At 38.6% G+C, this 23922-nt stretch overlaps 1 protein-coding gene across 9 annotated transcripts in view; it reads left to right on the top strand.

Moving 5' to 3' along the window:
- The window catches only part of NEK1 (NIMA related kinase 1), a 206392-nt gene that overhangs the window by 111063 nt on the left and 71407 nt on the right, over positions 1-23922 (top strand). For 3 of the 9 annotated variants that reach the window (XM_057548150.1, XM_057548151.1, XM_057548149.1), the window contains 4 exons: positions 9485-9568; positions 9993-10076; positions 10499-10576; positions 11157-11327. In XM_057548150.1, the coding sequence (XP_057404133.1) occupies positions 9485-9568; positions 9993-10076; positions 10499-10576; positions 11157-11327 (417 nt within the window). The remainder of the gene's footprint in view (positions 1-9484; positions 9569-9992; positions 10077-10498; positions 10577-11156; positions 11328-23922) is intronic. The other 6 variants (XM_057548152.1, XM_057548158.1, XM_057548154.1 and 3 more) reach the window with 5 other exon arrangements.

The following is a 23922-nucleotide window of genomic DNA, read 5'->3' as shown; positions in this document are numbered from 1 at the left end:
CACACCAGTCAGAATGGCCATCGTCCAAAAATCTACAAACAATAAATGCTGGAGAGGGTGTGGAGGAAAGGGAACCCTCTTGCACTGTTGGTGGGAATGTAACTTGGTACAGCCACTATGGAGAACAGTATGGAGGTTTCTTAGAAAACGAAAAATAGAACTACCATACGACCCGGCAATCCCACTACTGGGCATATATCCTGAGAAAACCATAATTCAAAAAGAGTCATATACCACAGTGTTCACTGCAGCTCTATTTACAGTAGCCAGGGCATGGAATCAACCTAAGTGTCCATCGACAGATAAATGGATAAAGAAGATGTGGCACATATATACAATGGAATGTTACTCAGCCATAAAAAGAAACGAAATTGAGTTATTTGTAGTGAGGTGGATGGACCTAGAGTCTGTCATACAGAGTGAAGTAAGTCAGAAAGAGAAAAACAAATACCGTATGCTAACACATATATATGGAATCTAAAAAAAAAAAAAAAAGTTCTGTGGAACCTAGGGGCAGGACAGGATTAAAGATGCAGACATAGAGAATGGACTTGAGGACACCATGGGGCGGGGAGGGGAAGCTGGGACGAAGTGAGAGAGTGGCATGTCCATATACATACTACCAAATGTAAAACAGATACCTAGTGGGAAGCAGCCACATAGCACAGGGAGATCAGCTCGGTGCTCTGTGACCACCTAGAGGGGTGGGATAGGGAGGGTGGAGGGAGACGCAAGAGGGAGGAGATATGGGGATATATATATATATGTATAGCTGATTCACTTTGTTATAAAGCAGAAACTAACACACCATTGTAAAGCAATTATACTCCAATAAAGATGTTTAAAAAAAAACCCAAAATACCTTATCTACACCATCAGGCAGCTGGCCGCATTTGACCTGAGGATTGTAGTTTGCTGACTCTTGTAGAGTTCTTCAACACTAAGTTGTTCATTTTGAGAAGATAATTTTTTCAGTTCGTTTAAAAAAATGATTCCCTTATTGTCCTTCTAAAATATAATTTTTGGTACATAAAAAAGCATATATTTAATATATATGTGTAAATTATCAGGCAAAATAACATACCCAGGACGTAGAACACTAAGTTCTATCTGTGTACTGTTCCCTAATCTAGGGATTGGTGGGTGTTTTTCTGTAAAGGGCCAGATTGTAAATATCTTAGTCTTTTCAAACCATAAGATCTCTGTCATAACTACTAACTCTGCATTGTAGCAAAGTAGTAACGATAGACACTGTGTAAATGAGTGATCATGGCTGAGTTTCAATAAAACTTACTTAGGGACTGAAATCTGGATTTCGTATCATTTTTATGTGGTCATGAAATACTCTTTTCATTTTTTTGACCATTTAAAAATGTGCAAAACCATTCTTAGCTTATGAAACATAAAAAAACAGGTGGCAGCCTGAATTTGGCCCCTGAACCATAGTTTGTCAACCCCTGTCCTGACTGTTCCTCTGTCTTCTCCCAGAGGTGACCATTATCTTGAATTTTGGATATATCATTCCTATGGATTTTTTAAAAATGCTTTTTCCACTTACGTATATGTGTCTGAATGATGTCTTGTTCTGTTTTGCCTATTTTTGAGCATTATAAAAATTATATCATACTGTATATAGATTGGGACTTGCCTTTTTTCATTCGTCATTATTTTTCTAAGATTCATTTACATAGTTGGGTTTAGCTGTATAATATTCTGTTGTATGAATATACCGCAGGTAATTCACCTGATAGTAGGTATTTAGGTTGGATCTAGTTTCTGCTTTGAACATTCTTGTACATGTCTCCTGGTACACATATACAAGAATTTTCTTGGTTATCTGTTTTCTTCTGTTGAATGATTTAACAAAACACTTACGAATTTTATAAAAAATGATGAAGCAGTATCCTTTACCTTGAGAAATGTTAATTGTCTTACTACCTCATCTTAAGTCATTCTGTATTTATTTACATTAATGGAAAAATGCCTTTAAAATGTGCAGTGAAGTGTTAAATATTTAATTCATTCTTTCACTCATTGTTTTAGTATTACAGAAACATTTATTGACTAATATATTAGGTTCTGTGCCAGCAGGAGAACTTAAGCAGTAAAGGAGATAGACAGTTAAACCAAAAATTAAGTAATAAATGACAACTGTTTATTGAAAGGTTACTATGCCAGATATTATGTTAAACAATTTATGTGCATTATCTCTGTATTAGTCTACTAGAGCTGCTGTGACAAAATTCCACAAACTAAATATCTTACACAACAGAAATTTATTACCTCACAGTCTGTAGGGTAGTTGTCCGAGATCAGCATGTCAGCAGGGTTTGTTCCTTCTGAGGGCTGTGAGAAGAATCTGCTCCCTGTCTTCTAGTGGTTGCCTGGCTATCTTTAGCATTCCTTGACATGTAGAGTTAGCACCCCAGCCTCTCCCTTCATTTTACATGGTGTTCTACCTGTACGGGCATCTGTCTCCAAATTTCCCCTTTTTTCTAAGGACACCAGTCATACTGGATCAGAGCCCACCCTCGTGATCTCTTTTAACTTGATAAAGATCTTGTCTGCAACTAAGGTCACATTCTGAGGTACTAGGGGTTAGAACTTAAGCATATGAATTCTGGGGGAACACAGTTCAACCCATAAGGCTCTCTTTTAGTCTTTACAGCAATCCCAAGTAACTCTGTGGAACCTTAATATACAGTTGAATCTTGAGCAATGCAGGGATGAGGGCACCAACCTGCCTTGATGTTGAAAATCTGCATATAACTTAAGCCTACCCTCTGCCTACCCTCTGTATACATGGTTCCTCCAAGTCATGTCTGCAGCTCCTCATCCATGGATTCAACAACCGGAGATCGTGTAGGACTGTAGTATGTTTACTATTGAAAAACATCTGAGTATCAGTGGACCTCACAGTTCAAATCCATATTGTTTATGGGTCAACTGTACTGGTCTTATCGTAGAGCGTATTGCAGTGCAGAAACCCTAGCTGCTAAAAAATGACTTCTGCATTGTTCCAGGACAAGATGGCATAGACTCACTTTTCCCTGCTCTTCCCGCCTAAATACAATTAAATACTCTGGAAGTTACATCTCCTGTATATCATGGACTGGGTGCTGGACATGCCTGCAATCCAGATCCACCATAGAGATAGAGCAAAAAACAAAGAAACCAACCAAACAAAAAAACCCCAAGAAAATCCTCTCACTTGCCAACGTACTAGGAAAGAAGAACCCCAATATGTGCCACAGGGGGGTCCTGGTGAGTGGTTTAAACTATGGGCAGCAGTGAAGCCCCAGGGTGTCCCAACCCCATCCCACAACTGGGGCATCAGCAGGTGACTTGGAGGGCAGTTTGACCCACCAGTGGCAACAAAGCCCTGGACTGTCCCAGTCTACTCAACAGCTGGTACGTGAGCAGGTGATCCATCTACCCATAGCAGCAGTTGCCACAAAGCTCTGTGTCCCCATGCTGTCCACCTAATGACAAGGAGACCAGGCCCAGTGGCATCTGCCCCTCACCCCCACCCTCAGGAGATTTTCAGTAACAGCAGGTGATGCAGGGAAGCAACTTCATCCTCACAGAATAACAGCAGGATGGACTGAGCAGGAGCTCCATCAGCACCGGAACAACAAAGCAGACCAGATTAACATTACAAGAGTTCAGAAGGCCAAACTGTCATTGGCCCACAAAAGTAGGCCAGGACCTAAGTGGCCTGCTCGAACAGAACATGTAAATAGGATCAAGAGTCTTCTAACATAATACCTAAAATATTCAGGATACAATTAAAAAATCACTTGTCATACCAAGAACCAGGAAAACCACAACTTGACATTGAGCTGACCTAGGGCCAATTGAATACTGGAATTATCTGGCAAAGATTTTAAAGCTGCTTTAAACAAATGCTTCAACAAGCAATTAAGAGTTCTCTGGAATGGAAAAAGGGGGAAATCTCAGTGAAGGATTAGAAGTTATAAAAAGAACCAAATGGCAGTTATATAATTGGAAAAATATAATAACCAACATTTAAAATTCACTGGGTAGAATCAGTAGTAAAGTGGAGCTGATGGAGATATAATCACTGAACTTGAAGGCAGATCAATTGAATTTACTCAATCTGATCAACAGAAAAAAGACTGAAAAAAATTGTCAGAGTCTTAAGGATTTGTGGGACAATAACAAAAGATTTAACATTTGTATCGTTGGAGCCCAAAGGATAATAGAAAGAGCATGGGACTGGAAAATGTATTTGAAGAAATAATGGCTGAAAACTTTCCACATTTGGTGAAAGACATAAATTTAAAGCTTCAAGAAGCTGAGCAAACCCCCAAATAGGATACACTTAAAGAAATCTTCACCTAGGAATATTAAACTTCTGAAAGTAAAAGACAAAGAAAACAAATCTTAAAATAGCCAGAGAGAAATGACACATTAGCTATAAAGGACTACCAGTTGGAACAACACCAAATTTCTCATCTGAAACCATGGAGTCCAGAAAGAAGTGGCATAAAAATTTTCAAGTGCTGAAAGAAAAGAACTGTCAACCCTGAAACCTATATTTGATGAAACTGTCCTTCAGGAATGAAGGGGAAATAAAGACATTCTCAAACGAAATAAGCTAAAAGAATTTGTTGTTAACGTAGCAAACAGAATTACTAGGGAGAAAGAGAGACATTACATAATAACAAAAGAATCAGTCCAATAAGGAGTTATCGCAATCCTTAATGGGTGTATACCAAACAACCAAACTTCAAAATATATAAAACTAATAGAGCTGAAAGGAGAAATAAACAAATCCACAAGTATAGTTGGGGACTTGAACACATCCTCAGTGATTGATAGAACTGCTAGTCGGAAATCAGCAAGGGTATAGAATAGCTAAACACCACCACAGGCCACCAAGATCTAATTTACATCCTATCCAACAATAGCAGAATACATTATTTCTTCAAGTGCCCATGGACCATTCACCAAGATAGACCATATGCTGGATCATAAAACATCTTAACTAATTCAGAAGAATTAAAGTTATATGACATATTCTTTGAACGTAATGGAATCAAACTAGAAATCAATAATAGAAAGATGACAAGAAAATCTACAAACACTTGAAAGTTAAAAATACTTCTAAATAATACAGAGACAAAGAGGAAATCTAAAAGGAAAGTTAAAAATACAAAGAATGAATGAAAATACACACATCACATATCAAAAAAAGTGAGATGCAGCTAATGCACTGCTGTGAGGGAAATTTATAGCACTAAAGGCTATAATTCTATAGCCTTAATTCTTAATTAAGAATTCTAATTAATTCTAAGGTAATTAGAAAAGAAGAAAAGTCTCAAATCAGTAGTCTAAGTAGTAGTCTAAGTTCCTACCTGAAGATGCTAGAAAAAGAAGAGCAAGATAGACCCAAAGCAAGCAGAATGAGGGAAATCATTAAGAGTAGAAGTCAGTGAAATTGAAAACAGGAACACTTCTGAGAAATGTAATGAAACAAAAAATTGGTTCTTAGAAAAAAATGAATGAAATTGATAAATCTCTAGCAAGATTGATAAAAATAAAGAGATGACACAAATCACCAATATCAGGAATGAAACAGGATATCACTACAGATCTTCTAGTGAGTAAAAAGATGACAACTTTACACTCATAAGTTAAACAGCCTAGAAGAAATGCACCAACTATTTGAAAACCACGAACTACCAGAACTTAGCCAAATTGAAATAGATAAATAGCCCTATAACTATTTTTAAAATTGAACTTTTGATTAGAAACTGACAAGAAATAAATCTCCAGGCCTAAATGGTTTCACTGGCAAATTTTACCAAACACTCAAAGAATTAACATCAATTTGATAAAATGATACTCTCTCTTTCAGGCTGTCAGAGCAGAAGGAACACTTCCCAACTCATTTTGAGGCCTGTATTACCCTGATAGCAAAACTGTACAAATACAGCACAAAAAAGAAAACCACAGACTAATATCTCATTAACTTAAATGCAAAAATTCTCAACAAATTTTAGCAAATTGAATCCAACCACAACCAAGTGGGATTTAGTCTGGAAACCGAAGTCTGTTTCGATATTAGAAAATCAGTGAGACCCACCATATCAACAGGCTAAAGAAGAAAAATCATGTGATCATAACAATGGATGCAGAAAATCTTTTGACAGAATTCAACATCATAATAAATAAAAACTATCAGTAAGTAGAAAGCAAGGGGAATGTCCTCAACCTCATAATAGGCATCTATAAACAAACTTACACCTAACTTAATACTTACAGGTGGAGGACTGAATGCTCTCCCTCTACAGTCTGGAAAAGGACAAGGAAGTTAGCTCTCACCACTGTTAATCAACATACTGCTGGCAGTTTTGGTTACTGCAGTAGGAAAGAAAAAGAAAGAAAAGGCATACAGATTTGAAAAGAAGGAATGAAACTGTTGCTATTTCCAGTTGATATGATTATCTGCATAGAATATCTGAAGGACTCTACCAAAACACTCCTAGAACTAAAAAATGAATTTATTATAGTTATAAAAGTATAAGGTCACTTCACAAAAATCAACTGATTTCTGTACGTTGACAATGAACAAGTGGAAACATTTTAAAAAACGCAATACCATTTACAGTTGCTCCAAAGAAAATGAAAAAAAGTATAACAAAACATGCAGGATTTGTGCAATTAAAATGACAAAGTCTTGATGAAATTGAAGATTTAAATATTTGGAGAATCATACCATGTTCATTAATTGGAAGACTCAAGGTAATAAAAACGGCAAGTATTCTTAAGTTGTTTTACTAATAATTGTAATTCTTAGTAAAATCTCAGAAACATTTTTTTATAGACAAGCTTATTCTAAAATTTATATAGACAGAGAAAGGCTTTAAAATAGCCAGAACAATTCTGAAGAAGACTGAAGTGGGAAGAATGACTCTTCCTTGTGTCACGGCTTGCTTAGGTCAGTGGAGCAGTGTGGGGGAACCCAGAAGTAAATTCACACCAATATGCCCTGCTAATTCTTGACAAAGAAGCAAAAGCAGTTCAGTGGAGGAGGGATTGCCTTTTCAGTGTTAGTGCTGGAGAAATTGGACATCCATCTGTAGGCAAAAATATGAACCTTGACCTAAACCTCACACCTAAAATAATTAACTCAAAACAGATCATGCACTCTAATTTAAAACATAAAATTGTAAAGCTTAGAGAAAAAGAAGAAAATTTCAAGACCTAGGACTAGATGAAGAGTGCTTAGACTTGACACCAAAAGCACAACCCATAAAAGAAAATCTTGATAAACTGGACTTCATGAGAATTTAAAACTTTTGCTCTGCAAAAGACCCTGGTAACAGGAAGAATATACAAGTTACAGATTGGGGGAAAATATTTGTAAACCCCATGTTTAACAAAGGACTTGTATCTAGAACATATAAAAACCCACCAAAACTCAACATTAAAAATACAAAGAGTCCAGTTAGAAAATGGGTAAAAGACAGTCTAAACATTTCATTGAAGAGGATGAATGGCAGACACAGACACAGATGGCAGATAAACACATGAAAAGATGTTCAACATCATTAGCCATTTGGGAAATGCAAATTTAAACCGCAATAGTATATCACTACCCATCCATCAGAATGGCTCAAATAAAATTGTGATAAAACCAAATGCTGGTGAGGATGTGGAAAAAGTGGCTGACCATAACATTGCTAGTAGGGATGTTACATGATACAGCCACTTTGCAAAACTGTTTGGCAGTGCCTTTTAAAACTACAAATGGATCTGTCATACCAAGAGCAGGTAATTCCGCTCTTGGGCATTTGTCCCAGAGAAGAGAAAACTTATTTTCACTAAGAAACTTATTACATGCATGTTCTTAGCAACTTTGTTCTTAATAGCCAAAACTGTGAAACCCCAGTGTCCTTCAATGGGTGAATGAATGAACAAATTATGGTACTTCCATACCATGGTCTGCTGCTCAGCACTGAGATGGAACAGGCCATTCAGTCGTGCGTCCAGTGCCTTGCAGGGACTGCGAGGAAGTAATACCAAGTGAGAACAGTCAACCTCAGAAGGATGCATACTGTGCGATTCCATACATACATACAGAACTTGTGAAATACAATTGTAGACGTGGAGAACAGATTGGTAGTTGACAGGCAGGGATGGGAGCCGTGAATGTGGCTATCAAGTGACATAGTAATGGTACAGTTAAGTATCTTGATTTGATGGTGGTCACATAAGGCTATGCGTGTGATAAAATTGGACTGATGCAGATACAGAAACGTGAGCGCTTGTAGCTGGTGAAATCTCTGTGGTTCGTGCAGTGCCAGCTTCCCAGTGTGGATAGGTACCACAGTTATGCAGGACGATACAGTTGGGAGAGGGTGGGTGAAGGGTACACGGGACCTCCCTGTACATTACTTCTCACCTTTCTGTTGTTATCTATAATATTTCAAAGTAAAATGGTTGAATTCCTACATAGGCATAGAAGGAAATCTGGAGGAGAACACTCTGAAACTGTAAGTTTCTCAGATGGTAGAATTACGAATGATTTGTATTTTCTTTGTTTCATACGTTTTCAGCAGTGAACATATATGATTTTTATGAGAGAAAAAAATACTGACATAAGCTAAATGGATTCAATGAAAACTAATTTCCAATGGAAATGTTCATTGCAAAATTTGCTCAAAAGGGTCCATTTGAATTACGAACTTGGAGGGCATTGGTAGTCTTGGAAGATTTTCAGAGCCACAGTGGGATCAGAACACAGAGTGTAGCAGATTTAAAAATAAATGGGAAGCAGGTAAAAGCAGGGAAATAAAAAAGTACGCATTCAGCAAGCCGACAGAAAGATGTGAGAAGGGGAAGTGGGATGAGGATTTTTCAATTGGGAGGCTCTTGAACCACAGCTGGTTGCACAGGAAGAGAAAGTGGGTAATTATGAGTAATTTCTAAGGAGGCGATCATTCCATGCTTGTGATAAACCATGTTAGTTGGCATGTGGTTGGGCGGGTCATTTGCAGTCCAGGACCAGGGCGTGCCCGGGTGCAGGGAGTTGGAGCTCATGTTATTCCCTGTCGTGTGCATGTGCATGTGTGTGTGTGTGTGCGCATGTGTGTTTACTATGTAAGTGAACACGTGGAAATGATGGGCCTTTGTAGAGGAAGATTTTGATTTGGGGTTTAGCTAACCTCCAAAGCAGTTTTAAAAAACCTGTTGACTTAAATGGCTAATAAAAAGGTAGCTGGTCTCTATCTGAATAATTACATTTGGGGTTTAACTGCTTCCTCCTGTTCTCACTGAATGTGTTGGTTAAATCGCCAAAGGAGAATGCCAGCGTCTGTTATCAGTTTATCAGCTAATCAGCTAGACATGATCAGTATTTGCCACCAGGAGTGGTGGCGCCGGGTGGCCCCTAGGTAAGATGCTGCTGTAGCCTTAGTCGTTCTTTAACCTTAGTACATTAAATGATGCACAGGGCACCCTGCACAACCTGGCAGCTCTGTGCGAAGGCAGGCGCAGCTCTTCACGAGGAGGGAAGCCGAGAAGCAAAGAGGAAGAGGTACGCCTCCTGCATGCTCGCTGCCTCACGCCGTCACTTTGAGTTGATTGCCTTCCTTTCCTGCATGGTTTAAGTTCCTAACAATGACTGGACGATCTTTAGGTCTGTAGGGACCTGTTAATATATTTTGACTGACATACTGTGTCATAATTTTGCCCCATAACTGTTATTCAGAATTCTGAGTTCAATTTCTTTTCTTTTGATAAAATTAAAAATTTGTTATTGTGTTGTATTTCTTTTCAGAAGCAAATTGATCTAGATTAAACACTTGAAAGCTAATATTACATTGCCATTAACCAGATTTCAAAACTTTTATTTCTTATATTCACATTAACACCTTTCTTTAAATGAAAAGCATTTTAGCAATGCAAACGGTAGTTTTTCTTTTAAATTAAAATGTTGTGTGTTTTTTTTCTCTTTGTAGGTTTATCTGGCAAGGCTGAGACAAATAAGACTGCAGAATTTCAATGAGCGCCAACAGATTAGAGCCAAGCTTCGTGGTGAAAAGGCAGGTTGAAAATCTCTTTTTCAGAAAGTAATTGAATGACATTATAATACACTGAGATTATGTGCCACTAACACAAAATAAAGTCTGATGAAGACAGTGAAAGTCAAAGACCAGAAAACTATATACATAGGGTTACAGTATATCTTATTTATATGACTTTAAATTGATAAGACCTTTTGTTCCGGGGAGATTCTGAGAGAAGAGTGTGAGTGGTACCCATGGACATATAAAATGGTACATTTTATATCCTTCTGTTTCTGTCTTTTTTCTCAGTGTCCATAGGAGTTGACGGTTGTAGAGAGTTCTGTTGCAGCTGTGAACAAGTTGCCATTTTTCATTTTTAGATGTTAGTTGATTCATGTGAAGTCTACAGTGAGTTTGCGGTTCTATCCTAAGTGGTCTGCTCACTACTTATTTTGTAGAAAGAAGCTGACAGCTCCGAAGGACAGGAAGGAAGTGAGGAGGCTGACGTGAGGCGTAAGAAAGTGGAAGCGCTGAAGGTATGTACTGGAAGTGATACAGGTTTTCTTAGAGGAAATGGGAACTCGAGATAGAACGTTGTGTTCTTAAGTCTTTCGTAGTAAACCAACTTACTCTCTTGCCTTAACTTTTCTTTCCCTTTTATCCCTCACTTTTGCATTTCTGAAAAATAACGTTTTTCTCTCTTCATGTCATATTTATGGAGAGCAATTTGATGAAGCCACAGCATAAATACATGAGACTATCCCACAAGTAACCTCAAGAAGAGAAAACGGTAACCCTAAAAGTGAAAAACATAATCTCCGTTTCTGTGAAGACAAGTTTGTGCATAATAGTCATAGTTGTAAATTTTTAAATTTTTATTTCCATTTGACTGTACCTGCATTTATTTTCATTCCAGAAATACTTACTGAGCAACTGCTGTGTGTTGGCAGCCCGTTTAGGTGCTGGGCATGCAGCTTACGTTTGTGTTCTGGAACCACACACGCCCACTTCTTTTTTGGCTAATAAGGAAATATGTTTATAGACCTGGAAAAACAAACAGGCAAACCCCGCACCTTTCTTTCTGGCACTAGCTGTGCTGATTGTCTTCATTTCCAGGCCCAGGTGAGCGCCCGCGCGGCTGTGCTGAAGGAGCAGCTAGAACGTAGGAGGAAGGAGGCGTACGAGAGAGAGAAGAAGCTGTGGGAGGAGCATGTGAGCCTTGCCCCTGTCGTCGTCCTGCCGGGTTCCTGCCCGCCCGCTTTCACTGGGTCCTGCGCCAGCCTTACGGTTCTGTGGTCCTATTTTCTCCCTCTCGTTCATTTCCCCTGCATCTCTCTGTCTCTGTCATCATTTAAGGACGATCCATGTGGAAGTTATTTTGGGGTTTGATTTGAAGTGAGAACCCAATGTGCTTTATTTAGTCTTTATTATTGCCAAGTAGTTAATCAAAGTCCCAGCATCACTTAATGCCTGCAACATTTCTTCTGCCCCTGATCTGCAGTGCTGCCTGTGAGAGACAAGACGCCTGTGTGTCCTGGAGGACGAGTCCATGCCTATTCCCCAGGGCCCTGTTTTGCTTGGAATTATGGGTTTAGAATATATTTAATTCCTGGAAGGGTTCTTCCCTCATTTCCCCTTCACTCTTCTTTTTCATTTGTTTTCCTTACTTATTTGCTCTCTTTTTCTCTGAGAGGTACAGTTTAGGGTAATTCTTTATCTTTTTTCTTTTCTTAAATCCTGTTGGGATTTTGATCATACTACTTTAAACCTACAGATTAACTTAAGAAGAACTGACGGGTTTATAATAGTCTTTATCCAGAGACGTCTTAAATATCTACATTTACTTGTATCTTTTATATCTCTTACGTAATTTTGATCATTTTTAACTCATACTTGTTATATTTCTTGTAAAGCTCATTTCTTGATGGTTTATAATTGCATTTCTGCTTTTAAACGTTTTTTTTTTTTCTAACAGAATAGTGCTGATATTTGGAGAAATTGTTGGGTTTTGCTTATCTCTTATGCAGTGAGTGTGCCTGTACTACCAATTTTGAGGGATTTCAGCATGCAACAATATCACTGACAAGCAGTCATGATATACATCATAACACTAATTGCTACCGTTCATAATTGTTTATTGTATGCAAGCCAGATTATAACCACTGCCCATGGATCGCTTCGCTTACTCTTTACGACTTTACAAAGCAGATAAAGAAAGGATAAAACAATTAGATGAGGTCACATTTTCAGGAAGTATGGAATAGGGATAGGAACCTGTGCCCGTCAGGTATCGAAGTCTTAGTATTCTTAGGTGGTATGCCTAATTCCCCTGCTTTCTTTAAGTTTTGCCTTTTATTACCACTTTATTCTTACTGCATTGGCCACAACTTCTAGGACAGAGTTAAATAGTAATGGGGATAATACTTTTGTTCCTGTCTTTAATGGAAATACTTCAGTCATTTCTCTGTTATGTATGGTAAAATAGTAAGGAATATAATTTTACATCTGGGTTTTACAGTTTTTATCAGACTTGTGTTTTAGTGTTTTATCAGATGTCTTTTGTGTATCTCTTAATATGATTGTGTTTCTTCTGAATCCACCCGTTGATGTCATATACAGGGAGGTTCTCTTACCATATTCCTAATGAAAAAGAACCATTTAGCTATGAAGCATGAGTGAAAGAGACAGAACTCCAGAAATCAGAATAAGTCTAAGGGTTTTTTGATAGTTCCCTTTCGTTTTCTCCTCCCAGCAATTTTGATTTCTCCACACTCCGCTAGTTACGTTTTTCTCTGTAGTTTCCAGAGTCCAGTAGTGGAGAACTCTCGTCTTGTTTGCCACGTCATGAACAAGTCTTGACTATGAGACAGTAACTGTCACAGGGTATCTCATCTTCCTCCCAAATCATAATTACTGTTATCTGGTACTTATCTTCTGGCCTATTGGTCCCAGTCTTACCTGGCTTCAGATTGTTATGCTGTTTAAATCATGTCTTAATTCTAGTGTTTTTTACTTCCTCCTTTCTTTTTTTTTTGAATTTTTGAATTTCATTAAAAAAATTTTTTTATACAGCAGGTTCTTATTAGTTATCCATTTTATACATATTAGTATATATATGTCAATCCCAAGCTCCCAGTTCATCCCACCACCACCACCCTCCCCCCCATCCCCGCTTTCCCCCTTTGCTGTTTGTTCTCTGTATCTGTGTCTCTATTTCTGCCCTGCAGACGAGTTCATCTGTACCATTTTTCTAGGTTCCCCTTATATGCATTAATATACGATATTTGTTTTTCTCTTTCTGACTTACTTCACTCTGTATGACAGTCTCTAGATCCATCCACGTCTCTACAAATGACCCAGTTTCGTTCCTTTTTATGGCTGAGTAATATTCCATTGTATATATGTACCACATCTTCTTTATCCATTCGTCTGTCGATGATCATTTAGGTTGCTTCCATGACCTGGCTATTGTAAATAGGGCTGCAGTGAACATTGGGGTGCATGTGTCTTTTTGAATTATGGTTTTCTCTGGGTATATGCCCAGTAGTGGGATTGCTGGGTCATATGGTAATTCTATTTTTAGTTTTTTAGGAACCTCCATACTGTTCTCCATAGAGGCTGTATCAATTTACATTCCCACCAACAGTGCAAGAGAGTTCCCTTTTCTCCACACCCTTTCCAGCATTTATTGTTTGTAGATTTTCTGATGATGCCCATTCTAACTGGTGTGAGGTGATACCTCATTGTGGTTTTGATTTACATTTCTCTAATAATTAGTGATGTTGAGAAGCTTTTCATTTCCTTCTTGGCCATCTGTATGTCTTCTTTGGAGAAATGTCTATTTAGGTCTTCTGCCCATTTTTGGATTGGGTTGTTTGTTTTTTTAATATTGAACTGCATGAGCCGTTTATATATTTTGGAAATTAATCCTTTGTCTGTTGATTCATTTGCAAATATTTCCTCCCATTCTGAGGGTTGTCTTTTTGTCTTGTTTCTAGTTTGCTTTGCAAAAGCTTTTAAGTTTCATTAGGTCCCATTTGTTTATTTTTGCTTTTATTTCCATTACTCTAGGAGGTGGATCAAAAAAGATCTTGCTGTGATTTATGTCAGAGAGTGTTCTTCCTATGTTTTCCTCTAAGAGTTTGATAGTGTCTGGCCTAACATTTAGGTCTCTAATCCATTTTGAGTTTATTTTTGTATATGGTATTAGGGAGTGATCTAATTTCATTCTTTTACATGTAGCTGTCCAATTTTCCCAGCACCACTTATTGAAGAGGCTGTCTTTTCTGCTTTGTATATCCTTACCTCCTTTGTCATAGATTAGTTGACCATAGGTGTATGGGTTTATCTCTGGGCTTTCTATCTTGTTCCATTGATCTATATTTCTCTTTTTGTGCCAGTACCATATTGTCTTGATTACTGTAGCTTTGTAGTATAGTCTGAAGTCAGGGAGTCTGATTCCTCCAGCTCTGTTTTTCTCCCTCAAGACCACTTTGGCTATTCGGGGTCTTTTGTGTCTCCATACAAATTTTAAGATTTTTTGTTCTAGTTCTGTAAAAAATGCCATTGGTAATTTGATAAGGATTGCATTGAATCTGTAGATTGCTTTGGGTAGTATAGTCATTTTCACAATATTGATTCTTCCAATCCAAGAAAATGGTATATCTCTCCACCTATTTGTATCATCTTTCATTTCTTTCACCAGTGTCTTGTAGTTTTCTGCGTACAGGTCTTTTGTCTCCCTAGGTAGGTTTATTCCTAGGTATTTTATTCTTTTTGTTGCAGTGGTAAATGGGAGTGTTTACTTAATTGCTCTTTGAGATTTTTCATCATTAGTGTATAGGAATGCAAGAGATTTCTGTGCATTAACTTTGTATCCTGCAACTTTACCAAATTCATTGATTAGCTCTAGTAGTTTTCTGGTAGCATCTTTAGGATTCTCTTTGTATAGTATCATGTCATCTGCAAACAGTGACAGTTTTACTTCTTCTTTTCCAATCTGTATTCCTTTTATTTCTTTTTCTTCTCTGATTGCCATGGTTAGGACTTCCAAAACTATGTTGAATAACAGTTGTTAGAGTGGACAACCTTGTCTCGTTCCTGATCTTAGAGGGAATGCTTTCAGTTTTTCATCATTGAGAATGATGTTGGCTGTGGGTTTGTCGTATATGGCCTTCATTATGTTGAGGTAGGTTACCTCTATGCCCACTTTCTGGAGAGTTTTTATCATAAATGGGTGTTGAGTTTTATCAAAAGCTTTTTCTGCATCTATTGAGATGATCATATGGTTTTTATTCTTCAATTTGTTGAAATGGTGTATCACATTGATTGATTTGTGTATATTGAAGAATCCTTGCATCCCTGGGATAAATCCCACGTGATCATGGTGTATGATCCTTTTAATGTGTTGTTGAATTCTGTTTGCTAGTATTTTGTTGAGAATTTTTGCATCTATATTCATCAGTGATACTGGTCTGTAGTTTTCTTTTTTTGTAGTATCTTTGTCTGCTTTTAGTATCAGGGTGATGGTAGCATCATAGAATGAGTTTGGCAGTGTTCCTTCCTCTACAAGTTTTTGGAAGAGTTTGAGAAGGATGGGTGTTAGCTCTTCTCTAAATGTTTGATAGAATTCACCTGTGAAGCCATCTGGTCCTGGACTTCTGTTTGTTGGAAGATTTTTAATCACAGTTTCAATTTCATTACTTGTGATTGGTCTGTTCATATTTTCTATTTCTTCCTGGTTCAGTCTTGGAAGGTTATACCTTTCTAAGAATTTGTCCATTTCTTCCAGGTTGTCCATTTTATTGGCATAGAGTTGCTTGTAGTAGTCTCTTAGGATGCTTTGTATTTCTATGGTGTCTGTTGTAACTTCTCCTTTTTCATTTCTAACTTTATTGATTTGAGTCCTCTCCCTCTTTTTCTTGATGAGTCTGGCTAATGGTTTATCAATTTTGTGTATCTTCTCAAAGAACCAGCTTTTAGTGTTATTGATCTTTGCTATTGTTTTCTTTGTTTCTGTTTCATTTATTTCTGCTCTGATCTTTACAATTTCTTTCCTTCTGCAAACTTTGGGTTTTGTTTGTTCTTCTTTCTCTAGGTCCTTTAGGTGTAAGGTTAGATTGTTTATTTGAGATTTTTCTTGTTTCTTGAGGTAGGCTTGTATAGCTATAAACTTCCCTCTTAGAACTGCTTTTGCTGCATCCCATCGGTTTTGGATCGTCGTGTTTTCATTGTCATTTGTCTCTAGGTATTTTTTGATTTCCTCTTTGATTTCTTCAGTGATCTCTTGGTTATTTAGTAACGTATTGTCTAGCCTCCATGTGTTTGTGTTTTTTACGTTTTTTTCCCCGTGATTCATTTCTAATCTTACAGCATTGTGGTCAGAAAAGATGCTTGATATGATTTCAGTTTTCTTAAATTTACTGAGGCTTGATTTGTGACCCAAGATGTGATCTATTCTGGAGAATGTTCCATGTGCACTTGAGAAGAATGTGTAATCTGCTGTTTTTGGATGGAATGTCCTATAAATATCAATTAAATCTATCTGGTCTATTGTGTGATTTAAAGCTTCTGTTTCCTTATTTATTTTCATTTTGGATGATCTGTCCATTGGTGTAAGAGAGTGGTTATCGTCCCCCACTATTATTGTGTTAGTGTCGATTTCCTCTTTTATAGCTGTTAGCAGTTGCCTTATGTATTGAGGTGCTCCTATGTTGGGTGCATATATATTTATAATTGTTATATCTTCTTCTTGGTTTGATCCCTTGATCATTATGTAGTGTCCTTCCTTGTCTCTTGTAACGTTCTTTATTTTAAAGTCTATTTTATCTGATATGAGTACTGCTACTCCAGCTTTCTTTTGATTTCCATTTGCATGGAATATCTTTTTCCATCCCCTCACTTTCAGTCTGTATGTGTCCCTAGGTCTGAAGTGGGTCTCTTATAGACAGCATATAGATGGGTCTTGTTTTTGTATCCATTCAGCAAGCCTGTGTCTTTTGGTTGGAGCATTTAATCCGTTCACGTTTAAGGTAATTATCGATATGTATGTTCCTATTACCATTTTCTTTTTTTTTTTTTTTTTTTAAATTATACCAATTTTTTTTTTTTTTTTTTTTTTATTTATTTTTTTTTGGCTGTGTTGGGTCTTCGGTTCGTGCGAGGGCTTTCTCTGGTTACGGCAAGTGGGGGCCACTCTTCATCGCGGTGCGGGGACCGCTCTTCATCGCGGTGCGCGGGCCTTTCACTATCGCGGCCCCTCCCGCTGCGGGGCACAGGCTCCAGACGCGCAGGCTCAGTAGTTGTGGCTCACGGGCCCAGCTGCTCCGTGGCATGTGGGATCTTCCCAGACCAGGGCTCGAACCCGTGTCCCCTGCATTAGCAGGCAGATTCTCAACCACTGCGCCACCAGGGAAGCCCCCATTTTCTTAATTGTTATGGGTTTGTTTTTGTAGGTCCTTTTCTTCTCTTGTGTTTCCCACTTAGAGAAGTTCCTTTAGCATTTGTTGTAGGGCTGGTTTGGTGGTACTGAATTCTGTTAGCTTTTGCTTGTCTGTACAGCTTTTGATTTCTCCATGAAATCTGAATGAGATCCTTGCTGGGTAGAATAATCTTGGTTGTAGGTTCTTCCCTTTCATCACTTTAAATATATTGTGCCACTCCCTTCTGTTTGTAGATTTTCTGCTGAGAAATCAGCTGTTAACCTTATGGGAGTTCCTTGTATGTTGTTTGTCATTTTTCCCTTGTTGCTTTCAGTAATTTTTCTTTGTCTTTAATTTTTGTCAGTTTGATTACTGTGTGTCTCAGCGTGTTTCTCCTTGGATTTATCCTGCCTGGCACATTCTGCGCTGCCTGGACTTGGGTGGCCATTTCCTTTCCTATGTTAGGGAAGTTTTCGACTATAATCTCTACAAATATTTTCTCAGGTCCTTTCTTTCTCTCTTCTCCTTCTGGGACCCCTATAATGTGAATGTTGTTACGTTTAATTTTGTCCCAGAGCTCTCTTAGGCTGTCTTCATTTCTTCTCATTTTTTTCTCTTTATTCTGTTCCATGGCAGTGAATTCCACCAGTCTGTCTTCCAGGTCGCTTATCCGTTCTTCTGCCTCAGTTATTCTGCTATTGATTCCTTCTAGTGTGTTTTTCATTTCAGTTATTGTGTTGTTCATCTCTCTTTGTTTGTTCTTTAATTCTTCTAGGTCTTTGTTCAACATTTCTTGCATCTTCTTGATCTTTACCTCCATTCTTTTTCCGAGGTCCTGGGTCATCTTCATTATCATTATTCTGAATTCTTTTTCTGGAAGGTTGCCTATCTCCACTTCATTTAGTTGTTTTTCTGGGGTTTTATCTTGTTCCTTTATCTGGTACATAGCCCTCTGCCTTTTCATCTTGTCTGTCTTTCTGTGAATGTAGTTTTTGTTCCACAGTCTGCAGGATTGTAGTTCTTTTTTCTTCTGCTCTCTGCCCTCTGGCATATTTCCCCCTTTCTTTTCCTTTGTTTCAGACATAGCATGCATAGGGCGTGAGTATGAAATAATTGCTGTGCTAACTTATTGCCTCTTCTGCAAGAGAACGTTGTAGCAACCACATTTGTCAGAAGTAGAAATATTTCATCTTCATAGTCAGAGCTAGTAATTTGTCCTCTTAGCCGAATCCTTTCAAACTTACCTAATGTGGAAATGAGAGTGAGCCTACCTTTGGTGGCCTCTGTATAGTGGAGTGGGGAACAGTCTGCTTTTGTTCTCTTGAGCCCAGGAAGCAGAAACATTTCGTCCTTTGCTGATTTGCATAGTGGGGCAGTTTCTATCAGGGTGAATCAGTATGAAAGTGCCTGTGTATCCTTTTTAATCAGCTTTCCTTGGGTTCAGCCTGCTGCTGTCATCCTTGTGTTCAGCTGCAGGATCGCAGTTGCAAGCTTTAAGGGCCATCGCCCCCTCCTAGGTTATAGCTTAGTCTTTAATAATCCATTCTGGCCATCTGCGTAGCACATGAAGGCGATTGTGAGAGTAAGGTAGCCATTAAATACAGTGAGGAGCTTATGCTTAGTGCACATTAGCCTTATTTTAAGAATGTGATCCATTATGCAGAACTACACGGGGCCTCGGAGTGTTTGATGACAGCAGCCTGCATGGCGACACCCTGGAGTCTTAGAGGTGGGTCAGTGCTCCGCATCCCTCCCCTCAGTGTGCATGCAGAGGCCCTCACTGTGCTGCCTGTATAGACACCTTGTATGGTTCCTCACACAAGGAGGAGCAAATGGCTGTGTCATCGTTCACGTTGTGGTTGGCACGTGGGACCCTGGAATAGCACCTTAGTCACTGGGAGGTGTTTCCTTTTCTCCCAGTCACGTAGGCACTGCTCACGTTAGTGATTTGGAATGTTACGCTTCTAACGGCTCAAGTTAGTATATCTCAGAGAACACAGGCATGAGCTTTGTCATTATATTTCTTTCCCAAAATCTGCCCTTGGTGGGTTGAAACATAGCCCACAAGCATGTTTAAACGTGGTCTTGAGCACATCTTGTATGATGGTTTTCTAAAGCGCAGTTCCCCAAGCAGGCTTCCTTTCCATCGCTTGTTCCTCACTGTCCTGCCTGTTGGATGAGGTTGTGACCCCTGTCATCTAAGCTGTCACAGCCTGGTGCACAGTCTGCACACTTCTTCGCATCAATTCGGGCGGCATGTTGGTGAAAGTCTGCTCCTTGGTTAGGTCAGAGACTGTGTTTTGAATATGATGACTTCCTCTTTTATTGCATTTCACTCTTTGTTGTGTATTTCATGTCTGTCTTTGTCCCACTCTTTGGACACAGGCCTCTAAGCTTCCCCCAGGGTGGACACACTCCCCAACTTGGCTACCTCAGAATCTTCTATCCTTTCTCTTGCCATCTAATTTCATCCATCTAAATAGACACATCCTGAGGTCACTTTGGAATCATGCTCTCTGAGCCAAGTCTCACTGGATATTAACAGAGTTCCCGAGATCTCTGAAATATATGTTTGACATCAAAGGATTCAAGAACATCAGAGAGAATCAGGATTCCACTTATGCCGAGGAATCCTCTGATGATCTTCCTAGCATCAAGCTGACTTTCCCTAAGCAGCAGGAGCAGAGGGTTCTCAGTTGGTGGAGGAGGGGAAGGGGAGCACCTCTGGAAGCACTGTTAGGTGTTATGTTCCAGCAAGTGTACTTTACAGACTGTGTCCAGTGGTGGTCTGGCTTTGAGCAGGTGCTCTGTGTTCTTATCATAAGACCTTTATTGCTGGGCAGCTGCACACGTGCACAGTAGCAATTCTGACTCCTCAGATGGCAGCTGGAGCCCGGCCTCTTCTGCCAGAGGCTGCCCTAGACCTCATACACCCACCAGTACACTTGCACGAGCAACCACATGCTTATAGTACAGCCCAGGAAAAGCTCCCTTAGAAGTCTTGGCTCTCTAAGCCATGTAAAACCAGTGTAAATTTTTTTTAATTTTAATGGTAGATCTGTCTTAGATAGTTCTAAAGTGCACACAAATGACAGATTTTATGGCTGTATTCCTGATAGATAATACTAGTTTCTAGTGCAGCACAACTTTATATTTCCTCATGTGTCTTCGCAAAGGTTTTTACGGTGGCAACGTTAATTAAACTGTGGCAGTGAGCCTGGCTTTTGAGGTCCAACAGGCAAGCAGCCCCCTTTTGTTTGGGAGAATTATTTCATTGTGTGCACTTTTGGAAAGACCGTCGAACAAGGTGCCCTGGCTTATCCCAGCTGAGGGACAGGCCGGTGATCTAAGGTGGACCAGCTGGAGTCTCTCCAGGGCGTGACGTGTGAGCGGGTTGGAAGTTGGAGTTGATTTAATCAAGCGAGAGAACCTGGTGAAGCCAGGAGTGAGCTTCTGCTGCCAGATCCATGCAGCTACCCCGGCTCCTGTTCTCTTCTCGTGGCGGGCTTCCCTTTGCTTTGTGATCCACCTGCAGCTCTCTTCTCTTCTCCCCCCTCCCCTCCTCTCTTCCAACTCCATCCCCCCCATCTCCTTCCTCCAGAGTTAGTTTCTGTTGCTTTCCGCCCAAGAACCTTAACAGATTGACTGTGTAACGTGCTCCGCGTGGGACCTGGCGAACAGCAGCAGCAGTGAGTTCACCAGGAGCTCCGTGGCTCGTGCTGTGCCGGGCTGTGCGCAGAGGCCGCGTGCCGGGGCGGCGAGGACGGCGGCGGGCTGGGTGGCAGGAGACCCGGGTCTGGTCTCAGCTCTGCCACATAAGTAGCCTGCCTGGGGGGCTGCCTTAATGTTGGGGCGCCCTTATTGCCTCATCCGTCTCTGATGTTGTTGTGTCTCAATGTTGCCTCGAAAAATAACCTTCACAGTGTAAGTACTTAGGTCCACTTTAATCTACGAGAGTGGATACAAGTTATTTTACCAAGTAATTGTTTGAACAGGAAGTCTAATTTAGCACAAGCTAGATGTATTATAGGGCTTATATGTCTATACCTACTCTAACCCAGGAGTGGCTCACATGACAGTGTAAGTACTTAGGTCCAGTTTAATCTACGAGAGTGGATACAAGTTATTTTACCAAGTAATTGTTTGAACAGGAAGTCTAATTTAGCACAAGCTAGATGTATTATAGGGCTTATATGTCTATACCTACTCTAACCCAGGAGTGGCTTACATGACAGTGTAAGTACTTAGGTCCACTTTAATCTACGAGAGTGGATACAAGTTATTTTACCAAGTAATTGTTTGAACAGGAAGTCTAATTTAGCACAAGCTAGATGTATTATAGGGCTTATATGTCTATACCTACTCTAACTCAGGAGTGGCTAACATGGTATTTCAGGTTGGGCTTAGCATTATTCCGCTTCCGGAAATGTTCTTTAAAGGTTTGATTGTATGTTTGTTGATGCATTTTTACCCAGTAAGACCACATATTTTTCATTGGATTCTCAAGAGTATCCTTTATCTAACAAACAGTAAAAATCACTGCCTTAATTATTCTGATTCTTCGGCATGTATACCCAATTTTATAAATTTTTCTTTTTGGCACACTTAATGGTAAAAATTGAAGTACTAGATAGAACTTTAGAATGGAGAATGATTTTCATGTGTGATGATAGAGTTTTCCCACCCAAATAATAGTGTTGGTTTTCCCAGCCAGTGTATATGCTCATATTGTGAGTAAAACATATAAGGAAGATAGGTTCAGTTTTTTAAAACGGTAGCAATGTATTTAGTAATCTAAAATTCAGTGAAAAATAGAATTAGGGAAATTCAGAGACTATATTTTGAGTACGAGTTTCTTCTTAATTGCGTTGGACTCTTTCTTGTGTATTTCATTTGTGTTCTGTCTTTGTCTTGTTCTTTAGACCTGCCACATAGGCCTATAAAGCCTCCACCAGGGTGGACACACTTACCCTTCTGGCTACCTTGGCATGTTCTTATTCTTAGACATACTTGCAAATGCATTATAGTAGTACTAGTTCAGAAAAAAATTCAGATACAAACACTTTTATGTTTTTGGTACTTCAAAGACAAGGTTTTGAGAAGTTAAATATGAATTTGCTAAAATTTGGCCAAGATGTATCTTTAGGCTACATAAAATTATGTGTGAAGTTGCTCTGTACTCAAAATATTAAATCAGGGCATTTAATAATATTTTTCTAATATACATTAAAATCTTACTAGTCATTCAGCATATAGAGATGAAATAGTATTTGTATTTATACTTCAAGAGTAGCTAAACTTATAATTCCATGTATTTATAAACCTGGCCTCAGTATTTGGTGAAATTTTTAGTTTTGTCATTAGGTGGCATTGCTGGTTAATTTTTCAGCAAATAGTAAAACTGACAGATAAAATAGGAGGAGTTTTACAGTGATAATTAAAAATCTTTTGGGGAAATATAAGCAGTATGGAAAAGTCTTGAATTTATTAACCTGGTGATAAAATAGCTAGGGAAAAAAATCTTCTAAAGCAATTTGTTTCTTAAACCTGACTTATGAAACTTTCAGGTCAATGTTTTATTCCTATTGCAATTTTTTTTTTTTTTAAACTTTGAATTTTGAAGAACTGTTAGAATGAAGTAGGTATTCTAGACATAACCAGGTGATCAATTTGTAACAAAATTGGGTTATTTGTTTTTTGTTTTGAAGTTTTATGGTTTTTTCTTCTATGAAACTTTGTTTTGTTTTCTTAATTTAATTAATTTTTGTGTTGTTTTACCATATTCAGTCATCTTTCTGAACTAAGGGCTCAATCTAATGTTTTCTCTTTCGACAAATTTAAAGATACATTATTATCTTCTATCTCAAGGTCTGGTTAATACTGAATAACATTAACTGTTTCTGGCTAAAAATAATATATCCATGATGTTTACACAGAAGGCCCAAGTTCTTCTGTGCTAGTAAGTTACTGATGTGTGTTACCTTGGCTTATAAAGGTGTTGCCATGTCTCAGTAGTTACCCTGAATTACCCTTAATTTTTCAATAACTGAATTAGTTTTGTTATAAAGTATTTCTAAGAGTAAATTGGGTGTTCTGTTTGCTTTTTTGTTCTTTGGTTTAGATTTCATATATCTTTCTTTGCTTGTTTGTTATCTCAGGTTCTTTTGGTATGTTTAGCTTAGCTGACCCGGGGAGAGACTAGTACACGTTTGATTATAGAACGTAAGCATTTCCTGAAGGCTGCAGACGATCCTTCTTATAAAGGTGCCAATGACTTTCTCACACAGTGGATCAGATATCTTAGAGACTCTGTCTGTACCCGTCGTTAGCCATATGTATGGCAGCCAGACAGATGTTAATATACTACGGAGTAGAATTTCAATAGTCATGTGTGAAACTTTTTCTTCATTAAAATGCTTTTGTTGATTAAAAGAAAAGATTTCCTTTCAAAGATGAGTAGC

This window comes from Balaenoptera acutorostrata, chromosome 6, assembly GCF_949987535.1.
Source record: "Balaenoptera acutorostrata chromosome 6, mBalAcu1.1, whole genome shotgun sequence".
Lineage (NCBI taxonomy): Eukaryota > Metazoa > Chordata > Mammalia > Artiodactyla > Balaenopteridae > Balaenoptera > Balaenoptera acutorostrata.
The sequence above is the reverse complement of the archived record's forward strand: the minus strand, read 5'-3'. Positions and strand labels throughout refer to the sequence as shown.